Source organism: Ricinus communis, chromosome 5 (genome assembly GCF_019578655.1).
Source record: "Ricinus communis isolate WT05 ecotype wild-type chromosome 5, ASM1957865v1, whole genome shotgun sequence".
In the NCBI taxonomy this organism is placed as follows: Eukaryota; Viridiplantae; Streptophyta; class Magnoliopsida; order Malpighiales; family Euphorbiaceae; genus Ricinus; species Ricinus communis.
The window spans coordinates 12,753,482-12,774,885 of NC_063260.1; the positions used below are offsets into that span (position 1 = coordinate 12,753,482).

The 21,404-nt window shown below is 34.4% G+C and overlaps 2 protein-coding genes across 4 annotated transcripts; both read right to left on the reverse strand.

The window, feature by feature from the left end:
• Positions 1 to 275: 275 nt before the first annotated feature.
• Positions 276 to 4,038, reverse strand: LOC8279494 (monothiol glutaredoxin-S17). The gene is made up of 3 exons (XM_002519007.4): positions 3,647 to 4,038; positions 3,471 to 3,545; positions 276 to 1,721 (listed from the first exon to the last, which is right to left on the reverse strand). The coding sequence occupies exons 1-3, from the start codon at positions 3,815 to 3,817 to the stop codon at positions 489 to 491; spliced, it is 1,479 nt and encodes a 492-aa protein (XP_002519053.1). The 5' UTR covers positions 3,818 to 4,038; the 3' UTR covers positions 276 to 488.
• A 1,441-nt stretch (positions 4,039 to 5,479) lies between these two features.
• Positions 5,480 to 15,859, reverse strand: LOC8279493 (putative nuclear RNA export factor SDE5). Of its 3 annotated transcripts, none has more exons than XM_048374480.1 (12): positions 15,657 to 15,859; positions 13,857 to 14,438; positions 13,647 to 13,672; positions 12,941 to 13,018; positions 12,627 to 12,700; positions 12,247 to 12,509; positions 12,000 to 12,088; positions 11,690 to 11,746; positions 6,478 to 6,545; positions 6,228 to 6,334; positions 6,071 to 6,141; positions 5,480 to 5,967 (listed from the first exon to the last, which is right to left on the reverse strand). In XM_048374480.1, exons 2-12 carry the CDS (start codon positions 14,419 to 14,421, stop codon positions 5,845 to 5,847), a joined length of 1,521 nt encoding a protein of 506 aa, XP_048230437.1. In that variant the 5' UTR covers positions 14,422 to 14,438; positions 15,657 to 15,859; the 3' UTR covers positions 5,480 to 5,844. The 3 variants fall into 3 exon arrangements, with proteins under 3 accessions (XP_048230437.1, XP_015574636.1, XP_002519052.1); XM_015719150.3 differs by having other exon boundaries at positions 15,490 to 15,859; XM_002519006.4 differs by having other exon boundaries at positions 12,247 to 12,494; positions 15,490 to 15,856.
• Positions 15,860 to 21,404: the final 5,545 nt, after the last annotated feature.

The following is a 21,404-nucleotide window of genomic DNA, read 5'->3' on the forward strand; positions in this document are numbered from 1 at the left end:
TTTTTCAAGTGGCTCTTGTCTAAATAATCGTTTCTAGCCGCATTGGAAGCAAAAACTGAATCCCTATACAATTTTAACATTCTGATAATATCAGAAACCCCTCCATTCTGGTAGAAATATTCGAACAGCAGCTAACCCTAACGGATTTTACCAAATTAGATTCAGAATTACCTCTGTATTCTAAGATATACACCTCTGTCGTGCAACCACAGAATTAAAAAAAAAAAAAAGGCTTTCACAATATAGCTTGTCGACAATCCAACCACAAGGCAAGAGAAGACCAAACTGTAGATCTTTATCATAAAAAAATTTGCGGAGCCGTAGACAATTAAAACCAGAAACCATATCAAGGTATCAAATGATCAGCGAGAAAGTATAACATGCAAACTTTAGTCTCCTGTATGATATCCATATACACCACTGGCATGACTGAAAGTAAAAGTTTAGGGTTGTCTGGCATCGTTTGGCTTTGTGAAAAGCATGTCAACCTATTCAGATAGGGTAGATTTCAGCTCTCCATTGTTTTTCAGCTCCATTATAATATCACAACCTCCTATGAGTTCGCCTTTGTAATAAAGCTGGGGAAATGTGGGCCAGTTTGAGAAGACCTTTAGTCCCTGCCTCACTTCCTCATCGCTTAAAATATCAAAGGACCCAAAACTTACACCCTCCTCTCTCAGGGCATTAACGACTTTGGAACTAAAACCGCATCTGGGAGCATCAGGGGAACCTTTCATGAAGAGCATCACATGTGAAGAAGCAACCAAACTCCTCAGACGATCTTCCAGAGTCCCTTTTGGAGAAATCCCTTTCTCAACCAAAACCCTTTTAAGCTCTCCACTTTTCTGCATCTCCAGCACAATGTCCGATCCACCAATAAGTTCACCTTTAATATATAATTGCGGGTAACTGGACCAATTTGAATAAACTTTAAGACCTTGACGTACTTCATCATCAGAAAGGATGTCGAAACTATCAAAATTCACCTTTTCTTCACGAAGGATATCGACTACCTTTCTACTGAAACCACATTTGGGTTCGTCAGGTTTTCCCTTCATGAACAACATAACTGGGCTTGAATTGATTAGGCTTTCAAGCCGGGAGGTTAAGGTTGAACTCAGGCCAGTGGATTCTGAGATGCCACCCTTTCCATTACCTCCTTCACTCACTTTCACCTCCTCAGAACTATTGGTATCAACTCCATGATCTCTGAAAACGTCTTTTAGCTCACCACTCTCATGCATTGCAATTGCAATGTCACATCCACCAAGGAGTTCTCCTTTGCAATAGAGCTGAGGAAAAGTTGGCCAGTTAGAGAACTTCTTCAACCCCTCTCGTATCTCATTATCAGATAAAATGTCAAAACTTCCAAACTTCACAGCTTCATCCTTCAGTATATCGACAATTTTCTGGCTAAATCCACACCTAGGTGCTTCAGGACTTCCTTTCATAAATAGCATCACTGGATGAGAATTAATCAGCTGCTGCAATCGTTTTTCTAATGCATCATTGAGGCCAGGTTGAACTTTGTTTGACACTTGGGAAGGGCCATTATCTTTTGCCAACTCTTTGACTGTTTCAAGAATACTGGGTCCAGCTGCCATTCCCAGGCTGGCAGGGGCAGCAGGCTCTCCAGACTTGACAGAACCAGCAGCTTTAGCAACTTTGTTGGCCAAACTGGATGGATCTGCACCTTCCAACGAGTCAACTTTCTTGCCATCCTGACACATATGATGAATTTCACAGAAAGTCAGCACTAATAGGAATGTGTATTGAGGGAAAAAGAGACAAGTTAACCATTGTACATCAAAGTTAAATCCTCAACTCATTTCTACCTGTGAGAAACAGAAAACAGCCACAAAAATACAGGTAATAGTACTAGAAATGCTTGTGATAGGTAAACTTTTGCTGCTGTGTTGCAAACTGCAATGGTGGCTACCACTGCAGCTGTTAGTGGACTCAATTTAACCATCAATTAGGCAGATAGATGATCTGCTCTATTATTCTTCTAGCAACAAAACACCTTAATGCAATTTGTACCATCCTTTTAGCTAATTGCACCTTGAGAGCAGTGTGTAAAAAAACCAAACCGGCGACTGGACCAGTCAAGTGTCCAGTCACCAGTTCAACTGGTCTAACAAAACCTTCAATTCTTCTTTTTTTTTTTTGAACTTTTATAATAAAAGCCGGTCTAACTGGCCAGTTCAACTAGCTGGTCAAACTGATCAAACCAGGATATGACTGGATTTCTTGTTTTTAGAGCTAACTGCGCAGCACTGGCCATTGGCTCCTAATTCAACAAGTTGAACCAGCTTGTCTAGTCCCGTTTTAAAACATTGCTTGATAGTGCATTGAGAGAATAACACAAGTAACGATGCTTAGTACAACATAGAATTGTTAATTGCTACTGAAAAGTAATAAACGGCACCAAAACATGAGCGAGAAAAAAAAAAGGTATAGCAAATGCATGCAAACTCCATGAAAATACACATGTAGGAATGTGGAATATAGATTTTGGTGGCTTGCTATTTGGAATACATGAAAATAGTAAACTTTCTGGAGGAAGTAACTCATCGACACTCCTAGCTTCAATTGTACACAACAAAGGTGAGAAGGTATTTTTGGTGTCTTCTTTATGGTATATATGTAGCCATAATCAACTTAGATGGCACAGAGATACAATAATGAACCTATCCAACTCCAATGGCCTCAATCCTTCTTCCTTAAAATGAGTAGACAACTGCATGTGGTGCATAATTGATTTATTAGGCACAAACTGAGCAAACTGAGTCAGCTTCCAAAATTTAAAGCCTGTTAGACCAACTTAAAGCTTTCGTTTACCCTCATGAAGCTATCGGGATCACAATTCCAATTTTAATGCAGGTAGAAGAAAACCCTCCTTATCATGTGTACATGTTTAGCATATTTCGCATCAAGCCTTTCCACTCTGAAAGAGCAAAAACCCCTCTTTTTAAGTTCTGCAATTCCTACTTTCAGAATTCATGCATACAGTGGTTTCTCATTCAATGCATATAGACTAAAATACCCTAAAAGCCCCCAAAGGAGAAAATTTCTCACATAAATTATAAATACAAGCTGACTCTCTAGTCCCATCAATCAGCTCAGGTAGAGAGTTCAAATAATTCTCTGGCCAACTAGGTTTGACCTGTTGTCAACAATCAAGCAAGCCCATGCCTTTCGCTACAATTACCATAATCATATAAGTCATAGGCTAATAATCACCAGTTTCCACAACATCTGCGTCATACTATTTCTCTTTTGATAAGTCTCTCATCTAATCTGTCAAATAACAACTATCACCAAATTGTTGACTTAAACATTGCTTAAAGACTCCACAGAGTTGCAGTAAACTCAAATTTTTCCTTTCTTGCTATTAATAATAAAGAGCACATAAACTTGTAAGTAGTAACAAACAACATAATAGATGCCGCCATTCTAATAAAACATACCTTGAAGAAAACAAAGAAAGGGACAGCAGAAACAGAAAACTCTTCCGATATTTCCGGTTGCTCTTCTGCCTCAACCTACAAATTGCCAATCCCCAATCACCAATTCGATAACAATAGAACATTTATGTTAAGCTAACATATACAAAAATAAGTAATTTAGTCGAGAGAGAGAGAACCCTGAGGAAGTGAGCGTTAGGGAAATCGGTGGACAGGTGAGAAAAGACTTGGTCCATGTGCTTGGAAGCGTCGCACCATGATGCCCAGAAGTGAACAATAACTGGTACGCCACTGCTGCGCACGTCATCAAGCTCCGTCTTAGAGTGCACCTCCTTCACTGAACCACCCATAATTCTTCGTATTGGTGAACACTAGGCCCAAATTATACTCTCTTTTCACCAGCAGAAGTTAAAATCCCGATTCCTCTTTTTAGCAACAAAACCTAGAAGAAAATGAATACTTTTTGTTGAGGAATCATGGACCTCTTGAGTCTTGAGACAGTGAGGATACACAACAGTCCGTTTTAGTAGGTGGGCTGGATCACAGGAACTAGGGCCTCATCATAGTCGTCAGGAAATAATATCAAGTTATCACCGAGCTTTTCCTTTTATATCTCTCCGTCCATTTGAAGAGGAAATGTTTGGTTCAAGGCGGGAATGAAAACGGACAAACATATGATAATAATTATTATATTTTATATGTTATTTAATTGAGGATGGAATGGAATCAAATTCTTTTATTATTGATATTAGTAATAATATTTTATTATAATTAAAAATAATATTTAATTTATAAATATTATATATAATAAATATATAGGAACTTTATATTTATATAAATAATAAATTATTATTTCAATTGTTTGATAATTTGTAATTAATTAATTTGATTTTTACGATACTTTTATTTCTTAAAACAAAATGAGTGATTTCTATTTGTGAATCTTTGAGTGATTTTTATAAACCAAATATATATATGTGTGTGTATGTGTGGGTGTGTGTTTTAAGAGGAGAAACTTACAACAATAATTAGCAATTTTTTAAGACATTAAATCTTGATATATTTTATGACTGGTGCTTTAAATTTAGTTCTTAATAAGTGCCTTAATTATGTTAAAAAAAAAAAAAGGAGAAAAAGATAAGGTAAGTTTTTTAAAGTAAATAGAGGAAATGCTTTAGAAAGTAAAGTATAACTTTTAATTTTATTTTGTTTGGAAATAATGTATTGTAAATAGAAATCTTTTTTTAAAAAGAAATTTCATGGAATATGGTTTTTAAAAAATTATATTTTTAGCCCTTTTAAAAAAAATATACAATTTATTTTCTAAAAGCTATTGTTTATACGACCTTTTATTTGTTTAAAAAATATTTAAAAAACATATAAAAAATACCAAAAGAATATCATTTAACTTGTATGTGAAACCAACTATCTTTATATTGGATATTTATAAATTGAATGATATTATATATTTTTTTACAGTGGTTAATGTGTTTTAATAAAAATATACTATAAATATATAAAATTAAATTAAAAAAATTATTTAAATGCACTAAAAAAAATAATAGTTATACATTTATGGCAGTTATTTAAATTTTTATAATGATAAAATTTCGAAAGGGATAAAGATAAAAATAATATTATCATAAGCTCATTAAAAAAAATATTAATAAAATATTAAAAGAATACTCTAATGTAGATCCAAAAATAATAATTTTTTTTCCAAGCTTTAGGTCATAAAAATAAAATTTTCTAGTTCATTTTTCATATATATAAAGAAATTCTTTTTCAAAATATAATCTCCTCGGTCCACCGTCTTAGGGAATTTGTTGAGATTTGAAGAATTTTAAAAGATTTAAAGACCTTAAAAAAATAATCTTATTTTCTGAATAGTACTTTCTTACCAAATAAGAGTTGGCAGTTCTAAAACTTTATAAAATCTGCAGAAGAAAACTTCTATCCAAACAGTGGTGTAATTGTTTGATGCTTAAAAAGAAAAAAGAAAGTCCAAGACATTGATATTGTCATCCATTAAAACTTTATTGTTTTGCTTATAGCTTCTTCTTCTTCATAATAAAATTCCAGATAATATTTATGAAGGCCTACTTCCCACAACCAAAATCCAAAAATTCAAATTCAAGCGAAATAATGCACCATCACCCTGTAGGTCCAGTCTGTGCGAGTTTCAAGAGATACAAGAAAGAAGCTCAAAAAATGTACCAAGTTTCTGACACGAATTGAATTGCCGACTTTTAAAAGGCACCAACACAACAGAAAAATAACTTCTGTTGCATGCATTGCATCCTTTCCCTTTTCTTGCCAATCAATCTTGAATAACCAGTAAATTTGTTGAAAGAATAAAAAGAATATATGTAACTTTTCAGAAACCCCTTTTAGCAAAACTCAAACCTTTTTGGTTGATATTGTCTAAACGAACTAATATCGATCCAGCATTTCCTCCTTCGCTCCACTTAATGGATTCCTTCTCTAAGAGTTTCATAACCTAAGCAAAATTCAAATGCAAACAATAGAGTTTCCACTGCAGTAACGCTTTTTGAATCAAAAGGAATTAATGCTGAATATGTCTACATAGCAAAACATCTTACCACTCTTCTACGGGCACCTTTTGAGGTATCTTCCTCATCTGTCTCAATGATGACCTTCAGGTACTTAATTGCTGGTGCAAAAAGTAACTAGGATCATTTCATGTTATTTTTACACGAATCAAAAGCAAATTAAAAGAACAAGATAATGTTTACATACATGCAATTCCGGAAAGTGAAGAAAGATGACACTTCAAAAGGCGCATCGCCTCCTTAGCACCATGGTCATGCAGGTCAAGCGTTAATTCGTCTCGGGTATCTACATTTCTGAAAATGAAGAGGTAAGAAAGACGAATGAAAAAAAAAAAAAAGGCATCAAGGGAAGGAACAAAGAAATAAAGTATAAAGGAAAGAAAACAAACAAAGAGCAGTCTTATTAGACACAAACACTAGAAATGGAAATGACTAACTTGGTTTCAAAAATCTTCTGACTGGACTCTTCATCTGCCTTTCGAGCCTTTTCATGAAAGAAATGCCCCTGCAACAGCAAAGGCATTACAACTAAATTGCTTTCAAACTTGACAATGATATAAGTGGTATCCTGTCTGAGTATCCTTGCTTAATTTGAACCTTTATATTTTGCTACTTAGCATCTTGACAGCTTTGCCAGCTAGCAGCCACATTTTGGTTTTCACTTAAAGGTTTGGCCATTTTACCAACTGATAAAAGTATACCTCATTCATAGTTTGAGTGCCTATCACATTGCCAGTGGAAGAAAAAGAACACATTATCATCAATGCTTCATACTCCTTTCTGATGACACCCAGAAACCTTACTGTTGGGCTTATGATATAAGTCCAGTCCAAGATGGTTAATGAATTGGAAAAGTTCAATTCATTACTTTGTCCAAACTCATTAAACCAAGCACGTGGACCATAAGGAAGTCACGTGAAGAGTTGTCAATTTGTTCTTAACCAATTCATGCTCTCGTTTTTCTTGGGGATTGCCCGACAAACATAAGAGGAATTAGCCACGTGAGAGAGAGTGGAAAAATAGAGAGAGAAGAGCACAAAATTGTGGGAGAAGTATACTAGAATTTTCTATAAATCAATTATTGTGTTAGACTATTATCAAGGAGTATTGGGTATAGATTCAATTATACTTTGAAGAGTTAATTCTCTAGTTTTATCTATAATCATAGAGAATTATAGGGTTTGGCTAGAGAGTTGATTTGGGTATTTTTGATTGGTGATTGTACTCGGAGTTTTCTTGATAGTGGATTGATCGGATTTGGCCTGTGGTTTTTCCCTTTACACTGAAGGGTTTTCCACGTAAATCTTTTGTGTTGTGTGATTGTTTTTCTTTTGTCGTTTCTATTTTTCTTACTGCTTGTGTGGTTGGTTTGATTAAATATTGACCCCAACAAGTGGTATCAGAGCTTTTGGTTCTGCTATAGTTAGGTAAATTGAGATGGATTCTTCCGCTGGTTCAATGATAAAACTTTTAGCTACAAATTATTCAATATGGAAGTCGATGATAACGGATTATTTGTACTGTAAAAATTTATTTGATCCTATTAAATTAGGTGCTAAGGCTCCTTCAGATAAAACTGAAGATGAATGGGAGAAACTACACAGGAAAGCAGTTGGTAATATTCAGCAATGGGTGGAATTCAGTATCTACCCTCATATCAACAGTGAAGTCGATACACAGGTGCTGTGGAAGAAATTGGAAATAATGTATGAGAGGAAGAATGCTCAGAATAAAGCCTCTACGATTAGGAGGTTGGTAAATTTGAAGTTCAAAGATGGGCAATCTGTAGCAGCTCATTTGAGTGAGTACCAGGATTTGGTTAATCAGCTAGGCAGCATGAAGATAGTACTGGATGATGAATTGCAAGCTCTATTTCTCTTGAGCTCTTTGCCAGACAGTTGGGAAACATTGGTGGTGTCTCTTAGTAATTCTGCTCCAAATGACCTTGTCACTTTACAGATGGTTAAGGACAATATGCATAACGAAGAAGTTAGGCGGAAAGATTCGGGTTTAGACAACTCACAGGCTCTTGTCACAGAGAACAGGGGCAGAAGTAAGAGCAGAGGACCTAAGAAGCATGGTAAATCCAGAGGCAAGTCGAAAGGTGGGAAATTCAATTGTTATCACTGTGGTAAGGAAGGGCATATCAAGAGAAACTGCAAAGCCTTCAAGCAGGAACAAAAGGATGAGAAGAAGTCAGATGATGAGAGCACAACTGCTATTGTTTTTGAAGAAAACGAACTGGTTGGTCTTACTTTCGAAGAGGAGTGTAATGTTGTTTCAAAGCCCCATATTGAGTGGGTTGTTGATTCAAGAGCATGTGTTCATGCAACTCCCAGAAGAGATATTTTTTCTACATACAGTTCAGGAAAAATTGGAAGAGTGAAGATGGGGAATACCAGTTATAACGACATAGTAGGAGTCGGTGATGTAGTTGTGCAGACTGATTTGGGGTCTACATTGACATTGAGAAATGTCCGACATGTTCCTGGTTTGCGATTGAATTTGCTATCTACTTATTCATTGGATGAGGATGATGGCAATCACAGTCACTTTGGTGGTTTGAGATGGAGGCTGACTAAGGGTTCTATGGTTGTTGCTAGAGGTAAGCCTTTTAACATGCTTATGAGAACTCAAATGAGATTGCTGGATGGTGAGCTGAATGCAGCTGAAGAAGATGCTTCGCTTGACATGTGGCATAGAAGACTGGCTCATATTGGTGATAAAGGGTTGCAGATATTGGCAAAGAAGTCTCTCATTCCCTTTGCCAAAGGTATCAGCTTAAACCCTTGTGATATTTGTTTGTTAGGGAAGCAACATAGAGTTTCTTTTAGTAGTACTTCTAAGAGAAAAGAGAATGTGCTTGATTTAGTGTATACTGATGTATGTGGTCCCTTAGAGGTTCAGAGTAATGGTGGTAATAGATATTTTGTTACTTTTATTGATGATACTTTACGTAAGGTGTGGGTGTTTGTTTTGAAAACAAAAGACCGGGTGTTTGAATGCTTCAAGAAGTTCCATATCATGGTGGAAAGAAAGAAAGGTGGCTCTTTGAAGTGTCTTCTTAGTGATAACGGTGGAGAATACACATCAAAGGAGTTTGAATCCTACTATACAGATCATGGCATTAAACATGAGAAGACGGTTCCTGGCACCCCACAACACAATGGAGTAGCTGAGAGGATGAACAAAACCATTGTGGAGAAGGTTATTTGTTTGCTTAGAATGGCTAATCTGCCTAAGTCATTATGGGGTGAAGTTGTTCTTACTGCCTGTTATTTGCTGAATCGATCTCCATCAGCTCCTTTAGAGTATGATATTCCTGAGAGAGTTTGGAGTAGGAAAGATGTTAATTACTCTCACTTGAAGGTGTTTGGTTGCAAAGCCTTTGTTCATGTACCTAAGGAGCAGAGACAGAAACTTGATGATATGGCCACTCCATGTATTTTTGTCGGATATGGAGATTCAGAGTTTGGATATAAACTATGGGATCCAGCAAAGGAGAAGACTGTTAGACCAAGAGATGTGGTGTTTCATGAGCATGAGATGCTGAAGTCAGATTCAGCTAAGGAGTCGAGCACTATTACTGTAAGTAATCCTTCACTAGTTTCTCCTTCAACTAATGATGCCACAAGAGGAGAGATGATTGATGAACATGGGATGGAGAACGAGCCAGTTCAGATTGATGATGTTGGTGGAAATGCAGAGGGTGTTAAACAAAGGGCGCGAATCCCTCCACCTCAGGTTGCAGAGACCAGGAGATCTCCTAGAGGACAGATTCCATCTACTAGATATCCCAGTTCAGAGTGGGCTACTCTTGCTGAAGAGGGGGAGCAGATTGAAGGGAAAGGAACACATGGTTTGCAGATTGAAGAAGAGTTTGTATGGCTTGAAGCAAGCTCCTAGGCAGTGGTACAAGAAATTTGACTCTTTCATAATGAGTCATGAGTACACCAGGACAGAGGCAGATCATTGTGTGTGTTTCAGAAAACTACCAGGTGGTGAGTTTGTTATCCTTTTGCTATATGTAGATAATATGTTGATAGTTGGACAAGATGCTAAGGTGATTAATAGCTTGAAGAAGGAGTTGTTTAGTGCTTTTGATATGAAGGATCTAGGCCAAGCAAAATAGATTCTGGGTATGCAGATTGTTCGTGAACAGAAAGCCAAGAAGATATGGCTGTCACAACAGAGCTATGTTAAGTGGGTTCTAGACAGATTTAACATGAGAGATATAAAGCCGGTTGGTACTCCTTTGGCTAATCATTTTAAGCTTAGCAAGAAGCATTGTTCTTCTAGTGAAGAAGAGAAGAAGAAGATGGCAACTATTCCTTACTCATCTGCAATGGGGAGTTTGATGTATGCGATGGTTTGCACCAGACCGAATATAGCACATGCAGTTGGTGTTGTTAGCAGGTTTCTTGTGAATCCAGGAAAAGAGCATTGGGAGGCGGTGAAGTGGATCTTCCGATATTTGAGAGGTAGCTCGAATTGTGTTTATGTTTTGGTGGTTCAAAACCAATTCTAGAGGGATATACAAATGCAGATATGGCAGGTGATCTAGATAGTAGGAAATCTACTTCTGGGTATGTGTTTACTTTTGCAGGGAGAGCTGTCTCATGGCAATCAAAACTACAGAAATGTGTTGCCTTGTCTACAATAGAGGCAGAGTATATTGCAGCTACAGAAGCTGGCAAGGAACTACTCTGGTTGAAGAGATTTCTTCTTGAGTTGGGTTTGAAACAGGATTGTTATGTGGTTCATTGTGACAGTCAGAGTGCACTTGATTTGAGTAAGAATGCCACATTTTATTGTCGTACTAAACACATTGATGTGAGGTATCATTGGATTCGTGATGCTATGAATAAGAATGAATTTTTTGTTGAAGAAAATTCAGACCGAGAAGAATCCAGCTGACATGTTGACTAAGGCGGTGACTCGAGATAAGCATAATTTTTGCAGGGCTATTGCAGGGTTGTCTTCTACTTGATTTGATGAGAAGCAGACATTCTTCCCATGGACTGGAAACCTTACTGTTGGGCTTATGACATAAGTCCAGTCCAAGATGGTTAATGAATTGGAAAAGTTCAATTTATTACTTTGTCCAAATTCATTAAACCAAGCACGTGGACAATAAAGAAGTCACGTGAAGAGTTGTCAATTTGTTTTTAACCAATTCATGCTCTCGTTTTTCCTGGGGATTGCCCGACAAACATAAGAGGAATTAGCCGCATGAGAGAGAGTGGAAAAATAGAAAGAGAGGAGCACAAAATTGTGGGAAAAGTATACTAGAATTTTCCATGAATCAATTATTGTGTTAAACTATTATCAAGGAGTATTAGGTATAGATTCAACTATACTTTGAAGAGTTAATTCTCTAGTTTTTATCAATAATCATAGAGAATTATAGGGTTTTGGCTAGAGAGTTGATTTGGGTATTTTTGATTGGTGATTGTACTCGGAGTTTTCTTGATAGTGGATTGATCGGAATTTGGCCCGTGGTTTTTCCCTTTACACTGAAGGGTTTTCCATGTAAATCTCTTGTGTTGTGTGATTGTTTTTCTTTTGCCGTTTCTATTTTTTTTATTACTTGTGTAGTTGGTCTAATTTATTTTACTCAGCTATATCGATATTGACCCCAACACTTACCTTATCCATCAGTTTGTTTGCTCGATCATAATCTCCATTAGCAAATGCATTGACAGCCTGACAAGGAACAAATATTAATATTTCATTGATCATGTCTAGATGAAAAAGCAATCAACATAAACAAAATGTTGAAGATGAGACATAAATGAGTGTGAGGAAGCAAGGAGCAGCAGGCCTCAAATGTAGAGAACAGTTTATCCATTTTGATAAAGATTTATTAGGAATGAAAATAAACAAAAATAAAGATGTAGAAGGCCTTGTTTACATAAAAAGGATGATTAAGGAGAACATAATGGAACAAGCTACCTACAGCTTTATAATATTCTTTCATTGTGACCCGATATTCCTTTACAGCTCTGCGAAGCAGCTGATAACTATCCTCTTCCTCCTCATCTACATCTGCAATTGACAATAAACTACTAAGGATAAAAGGACAGCAAGCCAATAAAAGTTGACAAACTGATCATATGATATGAAAAATGGCAAACGAAAACAGAAAGTCCCTAAACAACCATACATGGTCATTGATGCTTCTCAAAACATGGGAAACTACATACTGTTGTCATTGTCTAGCTTTGAACCAATTGGATGAGAATTTGGTTCTAAGATAAAGTCTGTTGGAGGTTCAACCACGAGCTCTCCGAATGCCCTAGACCTCGTTCCCGCCCTTGCTTTTCTTCTAGATAGCTCCTCAGCTCTTTCAGGAGCATTAAACAATGCAACCAACACTTCCTTTTGGACTTCATTTCTCTCCTCTTCTTTCAGCAATCCTCCCTCATTTATATTTGAAGTCCCATTTGCATAACTGAATGAAAACAAGCTAAACATAAAATAAGAGAACAAGTGTACAATGATCCCAAAGGAATCATAATGATAATCTAATCCTCTTCGTCTTTACAGATATGACTAACTTGCTAGACATTTATAAGCAGCATACCCCATAAGGGAGCTCATTGGCAGACTTCTTTTTTCGCATGAAGATTCTTTAGAATTTGAATGCACACCTACAATCTGTAAAAAAAAGAGCATTTAGTAAGAAAAAGATGCATTAATATTGCCTAATATAGGAAGAAAAACAAACAACCAATTAGAAGTTAACCATGGAAGAAGGCAATAAACAAATTTGCATGCTGACAACTTTGTACTTTAACTGAATAAATTTTATAATATGTGTAAATAAAAATTGAAAACAGAAGAACCTTAAGCACTTATTGACAGTGGTTCTCGCAATTGGAAAAAGTGTATGCTAACCTTTTCAGTGGATTCACCAGGACATTTGTTCCCTTCATCCAAAGTGATTGCTGAAAAATCAAGCAATCTTTCCATGCTCTGAATGGTCCAAAGAGGACAAAGAAAACAATTATAAGCTCTTAGTAATACAAATAAGAAATTTAAAACGTAATAGTGGAAGTTGATACATCTTTACGAAGTACTTCATTACATGCATTAGACTTTAACAAGCACCGACTTTTGTTCAAAATGTTCAATCATTGCCATATTGCCATAAATTACAAAGTAAAACTTAAAAAAGTCGCTACTTCAAATGGGAATTTGTTTAAAAGATTTTGTCAATGAATCAACTTTCCTAAATTATGTATAACCATATCCTGGGTTCGTAAATTAACAGGTGACTCAAGAGATGAAAGGAACCTGTACCTGTACTTATTGCCATACAGCCAGCCACTTAGAGTACCAAAAGAAATAGCTATGGAGGATTTTTATTTGACAAAGAGTAGAAGATACAAACACTTACATAAAAAGGGTGCATTCAACGATAAGCATTCATTCCTAATCTTATGACAGAAAAAAATGTGAGCCAAAAGTCTATGGGGTACACAAGCAGGATTAATTTAAACAGTAGTGACTGTTAGGAAATTTGTATCTTTGATTTGGAAAGAAGGGGCATTCATCAGTAGATAAAATTACAAAAAGAATGTATGGCAATAAGTACACGTACCTTCTGCATGTCATATCCGCATTGATCTGCATATTCAATGTAAAACCTGATCAGCAGTCTAACTAAATAGTCCATTTACTTGCAGCAACATGATATAATGCAAAACCAGACTTTGATGAAAATAGAAATCAACCTCCCCATCCCATGCCTAGCCCCACCACCAGTCTTCCATAAAACATGAGACAAAAGAAAAACATAAAGTAAGATTACCAAGAACTCGATGAATCACATCTCTATCCAATTGAAAGCCATCTCCTAGCATTTTGAAGAGAAAGTCTTCAACGTCTTTTTGCATGTGTGCATTCCTTGATGAATTCATTTCAGGTTCCTCTCCCCATAATTCAGACATTGGCAACACCTTCGCATCCAATTTCATTGGTTTGGTACCCATACAAGTACCATTGCCTGCTGGCACAGACTTCATATAATCTTTGCCAAGAATGCTTGAAACAGTGCCTCCTGAGACAGGACGCCATTTTTGCTTGGGAGCTCTGAACTTCCCATTTGCAGGATGTGATTGCTCAGAAATATTGCCATATGATGGTCTCAGAAATTCTACACCCCTTGCCTCTCCATTGGGTGCAGATGATAAAGAGGTTGAGGCACTTCCCTGCATGTCATACAGGGGTTCACCAGCCAAATCTACATTCCTGTCTGCCTTGTGATAAGCAGAAGTTACATCTTGAAGAGAAAATGAGCTCAAGGGCTCAGACAAACCTTTCAATGCCTTTGTCTCAATATCATCATATTTTTTGTCCAAAGGAAATGCTTCCATTTAAAAGTATTTTGAAACTGCAAAAAGAAGTATAAAAAGGAAAGGGTTTAATATGCAATTCAAGACTTAAGTTAAAATCTATGGAATCAGTGAAACATTGTTAAAAGGTAAAATCACATTTTTGCTAGATGCAGTGGCAGCTTTATAACACTGCTGCAAGACATGCTCAGCCCATTTACTGAGAATATGTTGATAAGAGGAAATCGAATGCATAACAGCTAAATAAAAAAGCCAAATTTCCAGAAATATGCAAAGGAATGAAAACAAAAATAAATAAATAAAACAGCATATAATGAGTGAGATGCGTTACACCATAGAAATCTAGAGGCTTTACCAGTATAATTGAATTTGAATACCATGTGACTACACACACACACACACACACACACACACACACAAAAAGTTGCCTTGGTAATAAATTGATATTTCATTTACAGATAAAATTAATTTTGTTTCCCCAAATTAATTCGATAATTCCTAAACTCTAATAAAAAGTAGGGAAGAACAAAAAAGCTGCTCTCTGTTTCTTTCTCCTATCATTAGTCATTACTTTTCAACAAAACCACCCACCAAGCATCGTCCCAAAAGCACTGTAACTCGACATAACTATCCAAAACATCAGAAGAACAAAAAGAAAATAAGGGTTCGTTACCCAGTTTCCTAAATAACTAAAATAAATAATGTAATATCCATAACAAAGTGGCCGCTTATAATCCAACACCAGTCATTCCAACTGAACCACTTAACCTAATTGCAGTCATTCAATAATTAAGCAAATTTAGAAAAAGAAATCAAGTCAAACAAGATATCCAAAATGCAAGATTAATTTAGTAAATAAAAACAATTATTAAATTCATTCAAGAAAGCAGATAACGAATAATGCAGTTCATGTCTAACCAGTTCAAAATAAGGCAACTTGAAAATCCAAGGCAATACAATCAAATAAATCAAGATTATCCCAAAACAATTACATATACTGTGAAAATCACAACCAGAAACACAAATTTCAATAGATATATTAATAAAGAAAAGGAATACAAAAAAATAATTAGAGTTCAAGAACCTTACTAGAGAGGTTCAGGAGAGAAAAAAAAAATGGAAGCAGCGATATCTCGATAAGTTCTAAGCGATTTATATATTGTGTAAAGAAACGACAAGTATATGAGTACAAGAACCCGAAGTAGTATTAGTGTGATTTTTGTGGGAGAAAAAAAAAGAAGAAGAGATAAACGTACAAAAAAAAAAACAGAGACAGATAGAAAGGTGATTTTGGCGCTCAATTAAATAAGTAGAGATTTGGATGTGATTCTATGATTAACGCGTCTTCTTTGTCAAAATGCAAAGCTTCTCCGCAATGTTCCTTTTGGACTGTCTTCTTTCTTCATTTTTGGCGCGTGGAATCAAGTACAAAGTAGACAGCCTTCTTTACCAAGTTTGCTCGATCCTCAATTTGTTATTTACGATTTTTTTTCTTTCAAACAATGAGGGATTCATTAAGGATAAGTTAATATTAATTAACGCATTTTAGTGATTATTGATATACTTTATATATGTAATATATAGGAATATGTGTTTTTTTTATCAAATTTTAGTTTATTTGTCTAATTTCATATAATAATAGTCAAAAAAAATATGAGCCAAAAATATATAAATAGATTTTAATTGTACTGTGCCGTTAAAAAGTTTGAAATAAAGACACGTGTACTAACTAAATCACAAGCCTAGTTGAATTTATCAAGACTCACGAAGGAGAAATTAATTAGTTATTTATGTAATTAAGGATGGTTATTTTTTAAGTTGTTTATTTTATCTAGAACAATTAAAAAGATAATTATAGCGGTATTATGCTGAGAGAATAATTCTAAAAAATGAATTTCTATAAGAAATAGAAGTCAATTAATAAGAGGGAGAATTGTTCTATATTCTTCTTTCTGCGAATTCTCTACAGTTCGTCTTCTACAACATTTAATTAGTTTTTGCATTATTCTTTCAAAAATTAGAGAAGCTTTTCAAGATATGGAAAATGAGAATCAATCTTCGTCATTCCTTTAATAACTTCTGAATTTTAAGGAAGTTTTAATTTTTTATTTTATATATCTTATGTCTTTCTATTTAATTACAATGACCATTGGATTAAACATGTCAGGCTAAGATCCATAAGTGTTTAGTTTGGCTTTTTACTTATTTATGAACCTTATATATTATGAGTTTAATAAATAATTTATTTATCTCCATATATGTATTAATTTCATATGTTATTAATGGTTGACCATCATATCAATTTAATAATAATATTTATTATAAAATATTTTAAGTTAAAAGTATTAGAAATATCATCTTTACTTTAATATATATTGGTATAAGAAATTCAGGTTGCATCATTAAATTTTGACTTAAGAAAAATAAAGAAATTACTAAGTATAAGTTAGACTAAATACTATTTTATCATATAGTTTACATTAATCATTATAGCTTCATATTTATTTTCTAGTTTATTTAATCTCTTTTATAAACTTTAAAACTATTTTCAAATGTTGGCTTAAAGTGTTTAGATTTATTTTTAGCATTTTGTATGATAATTGGTATTTATAATATATACTCTATAAATTTTTGTGAGATCGACCTCGTAGTAAACTTGCCAGTACTATTATCTGGTTCGTACACTTGCGAATATTAAGTTTGAGATATCAATTGACACATTAAGTTTTTAAATTTATCTAAATTTATGAATATATCAAAAGCTAGTTACTATTTACCCTTGGTTTTCATTGCAATATACAAGTCGTGCTTTCTGTCAATTTTATTGTATTAATATTTTTTTATTTTATAAATCTAACTATTAACATTATGCATTTTATGGTCAAAAATTTAAATTAAAAAATAAAATCATAATAAACTTTTACCAAATAAAATTTAATAAAATTATTAATATAATCTCATTTTAGATAAAAAATTAAATTAAATTAAATAAAAGAGTTCAAATAACAAGTATACGTGAGTTTAAATTCATATCCGATAAAAAATTAACATATATAATAAAATTAAATTTTAAATTTGTTCTAAATTCATTTATTATTATCTAAATTTATTACATTAAAATTTAGGGGGAGTTAGAAATACTCGCTCGGCTAATGGATGATTCATAGCCTTAGCCTTTGCCCAATTGAGGGGGGTTTCACTTGCAATAAAGCCTCCAAGGATAACTGCGGGGTTGAGCTTGGATTATTTATGGCCCAATAGTAGATAAAACTTCAGCACTCAGTGCCTTCCCAATTGCTTCCTTCCTTTTATTATGGAGGTTCAGGACAGCTGATTTGATTTGTTACATCTGTCTCATGCAATAACCATGAGAGGCAATTGTATGAGATCATTGTTCATTCAAACAAGGTAGCTAAACCTCCTCTATATTTACGTTTACAACCTACAGAACTAAAACATACAAACTGTTGTATATAGATCCTAAATCTCTTTCAAAAGATGGCAGCACCGCAATGGGTTTACATAGCCTTGTTGATTTCACTGACCCTACCAATGTGTTCTACTCAGATAATTTCTGGTAAGCAAATAAATGATGATGATAGCCGAAGCTACAATACTGGTGTCATGAGTAATAAGGGTACTTTAGCAGGGCGGTTTTCTGAACTCGATGGTTTAATCTGGCCGACCCCTCCTTCGACCTTGAATTCTCGTCCAGACACACTCGAGTATCCTTTTCCTCCTCCTCGTCCGTGTATGAGGCCGCCCCCGCCACCTCCTCCTATAGATGACAGCGATGATGAGGGAGATGCTGCGAAAGAGAAATGGGCATATACAAAGCGTAATATGGCTATTGTTGACCTCACTAGGGCACTCCATGATCTGGTTAAGGCACTCAAGAAGGCTTACAGAACATTAGACATAGCTGCTGTAGAACATTAGATAGTTAAGCTCCGAATTTAATTTTAAAACATACGACAGATAAAGAAAAGGCAATAAGCTTTTGTTTCATGAACTATAACTATAGTGTTTAGTTATAAGTTTTAACTTTTAATAAAATCCTCAAGAGCTAAATATAATTTGCAACGTCTACTGGGTTCATCATTTTATTTTTCTTTTTGTGGGAAACCATTGAGAATTTGTACACATACAATACATGATATGGTTTTAATATGTTTTCTTTGTACTTATGTTCTGTTTGTTATTTTCTATTTAAATCTCATAATTAAGCTTATTTACGTGCAGTTTCATATGAATGTAAGCTTATAATAACTATAATTTACTTTATTATTTTTGTTAAGAATCAATGATATGATTAAATGAAGAAGGGAAGATAGAAGAGAGGAACAACAAATTTGAATAGATTTGCAACCAAAAAAGGCAGGTATCAGCCAATTGACAGACATCATGCCAATACTGAAAGATATTCACTAATTTTTAGCACAACTTTTCTGTAAGTAAAATCAAACCCTACAAAGTCGCAATGTAAAATAATGGAAATTGAACATAGATTCTGTGCCTCTGGCGTACATGATACATGCAATGATTTATATACGGTAATCCCATGATATGAATTTCATCAAGGCAATGGACGACAATCATATGAAAACATTATTTATCATTAAGGTGGTTCAGAGATTTTTACCTTAACAATTTTTTTTAAAAAAAACCCTACGCTAGTAGAGCTTTTAATTTATCCATAGAGCAAGAACAAAATTTAGAGAAAACTTTATGTTTCACCGTATTTTTAATTTTTATGATTTTTTTTTAATTTTATTTTTACAGTTTCTTTTTAACTTATATATCTTTTTAAATTTCGTCAAGAAAAAAATATTAAGAGTATATATTTAATAATACTAAAATGATATCTTTTAAGTTGTATTATGTCAAACCAACCAAGTGAGATAAATTTATTATTTTCATATTTGGTATTCATGAATTGAAGCATATTATATGTATTTTTTTTATAATAACTAATATGTTTTAATGACAATAAAAATGTGTGTTTCAAAAAATATACTAAAATGTAATTAAACATCCGTGAAGATAAAATCAAAATGAAACTAAACAAGTCATTTAAAAGTGTCAAGAAGGATGATAATTTTATATTTATAACAATTATTTGAATTTTTATGATAATAAAAAGGTGAGTAGTAAGCATAACTTTATTATAAAAAACGATACCAAACAGATACTAATATTATAATGCAGTTAAATAAAAACTCTATAAATAAAAAAATTTCAAATTTTAGGACATAAAAATAAAATTTTAGAGTCAAACTGACATAAACTAAAGTTTATATATGAAAAAAAATCCTAAAATTTAAGAAGAGCTAAACTAAAATTTTAGAAGAGTCAAACTGAGAATTTCAAAAATCATAACTACAAAATTAACATGATAAATAGTTTGAAAACTTAAAACAAATTAATTATAAAACTAATAAAAAGTTAGGGAGAGCCATGGCTCCATAATTTATAAAGTAAAAAAGATATAGGGTTGGTCTAGTGACACGCTGGTTAAATTCTATCAAAGATCACAAATTTGAATTCTTAAATGTCACACGTATTAGAGAAGATTTTACAGTTCCGATCCAAATAAAAATAAAAATGTAACTCTGTAATTAAAAAAAAAGTAAATATATTGAGTTACGCTACCTACAAACAGGCAGGCTAATGGTCTTGGCCACCGATACCATGCTGTATATGCTACGCATACATACGGCGGTTCAGATGCCACTTTTCTGGGCAGCAGATATATTTATGCATTTCCATTAACACTACGAAACTAAATATGTCTGCTCATGCAAGAACCATGAATTCATACTTAAATTGCAAGATATTAGGTCGTCTCAAAACGTATCCCAACCCAAACATTACGTGTTTTAGGCAAAGCTCCCGCTTCGACCTATAAATATATATATGTCCCCATGGGATAAGCCTAGTCATCCAAAATTACTAACCGAGATCTCCTAAGAAATGGCAATAAAGTGGGTTTGCCTAGCTCTATTTGCTTCACTAATCTTAGGACTATGTTCTGCCCACACAAACTTTATATCCAATAAGGTGAGATCCGGCTTAGAAATACATGCTCATATTCGCAGAGATGGAGAGCCTGAACCCCCAGATAATGTAAGAAGTGATGCTGGTACAGTTGTTGCCCGAGCAAGTGACAGTACCAAGGCAACTCGAGAGACTAGTTTTGATGGGGAGATTATCGATGATCCTGGCGTTGGTGGTGTTAGCAGTGGTGGTGCTTGTTTTGGTGGCGACTGTGACAATCGACCAAAAGCTCCACCTCTACCTCCTCCATGCCCAGACCCCAACATAGGCCATGGGAACAGAAGGAAAGATGAAGAAGATGTTTTATATAATGACTATGTAATCAATCAGCTCACTCTTGCAATACAGCAACTAACTCAGGTGATCAATGGCAAGGTTTCCTCCTCATCGCCACCAGAAGGCAGCAATGAACCTTATGGGAATTAAATGGCCATAATATAGCAAACGGCATAAAGCTAAACACTTACAGCATGTTGTTTATGTAATAAGATTAGGAGTCCCTTGTAATAGACTTCTCCACAATCTGTATGTAGTAACTCCTGTTACATTATTTTCATTACTTATAAAATTAACACTGCTGTAAGTCTGAAAAATCAATTGTCATCATAAAGTTATAATTATATTATTCTTGATATAATGAAACTAGCTAGGTTGACTTGCTTTGGAACAAAAGCACAACCGATATAAATTCTGTTTCGGAGGTTAATACATGAATACATGTGCGAAAACTGAAATACTTGAATAACATGTAGGCAATTTGAACAAACAATTAGCAAAAATGCCAGAAGCATAGGAGGTCAATTCAGAAAACTAAAAGCTCAACATCTCCAGCTTACTAGGAAATCCTTAAGTTGAGGGGCACTTATTTTGCCTATAAGCTCCACAACGAATCAGCTCAGTTCAGACACAAATCACATATATCGTATTTGCAAAAAAAGAAAAAGAAA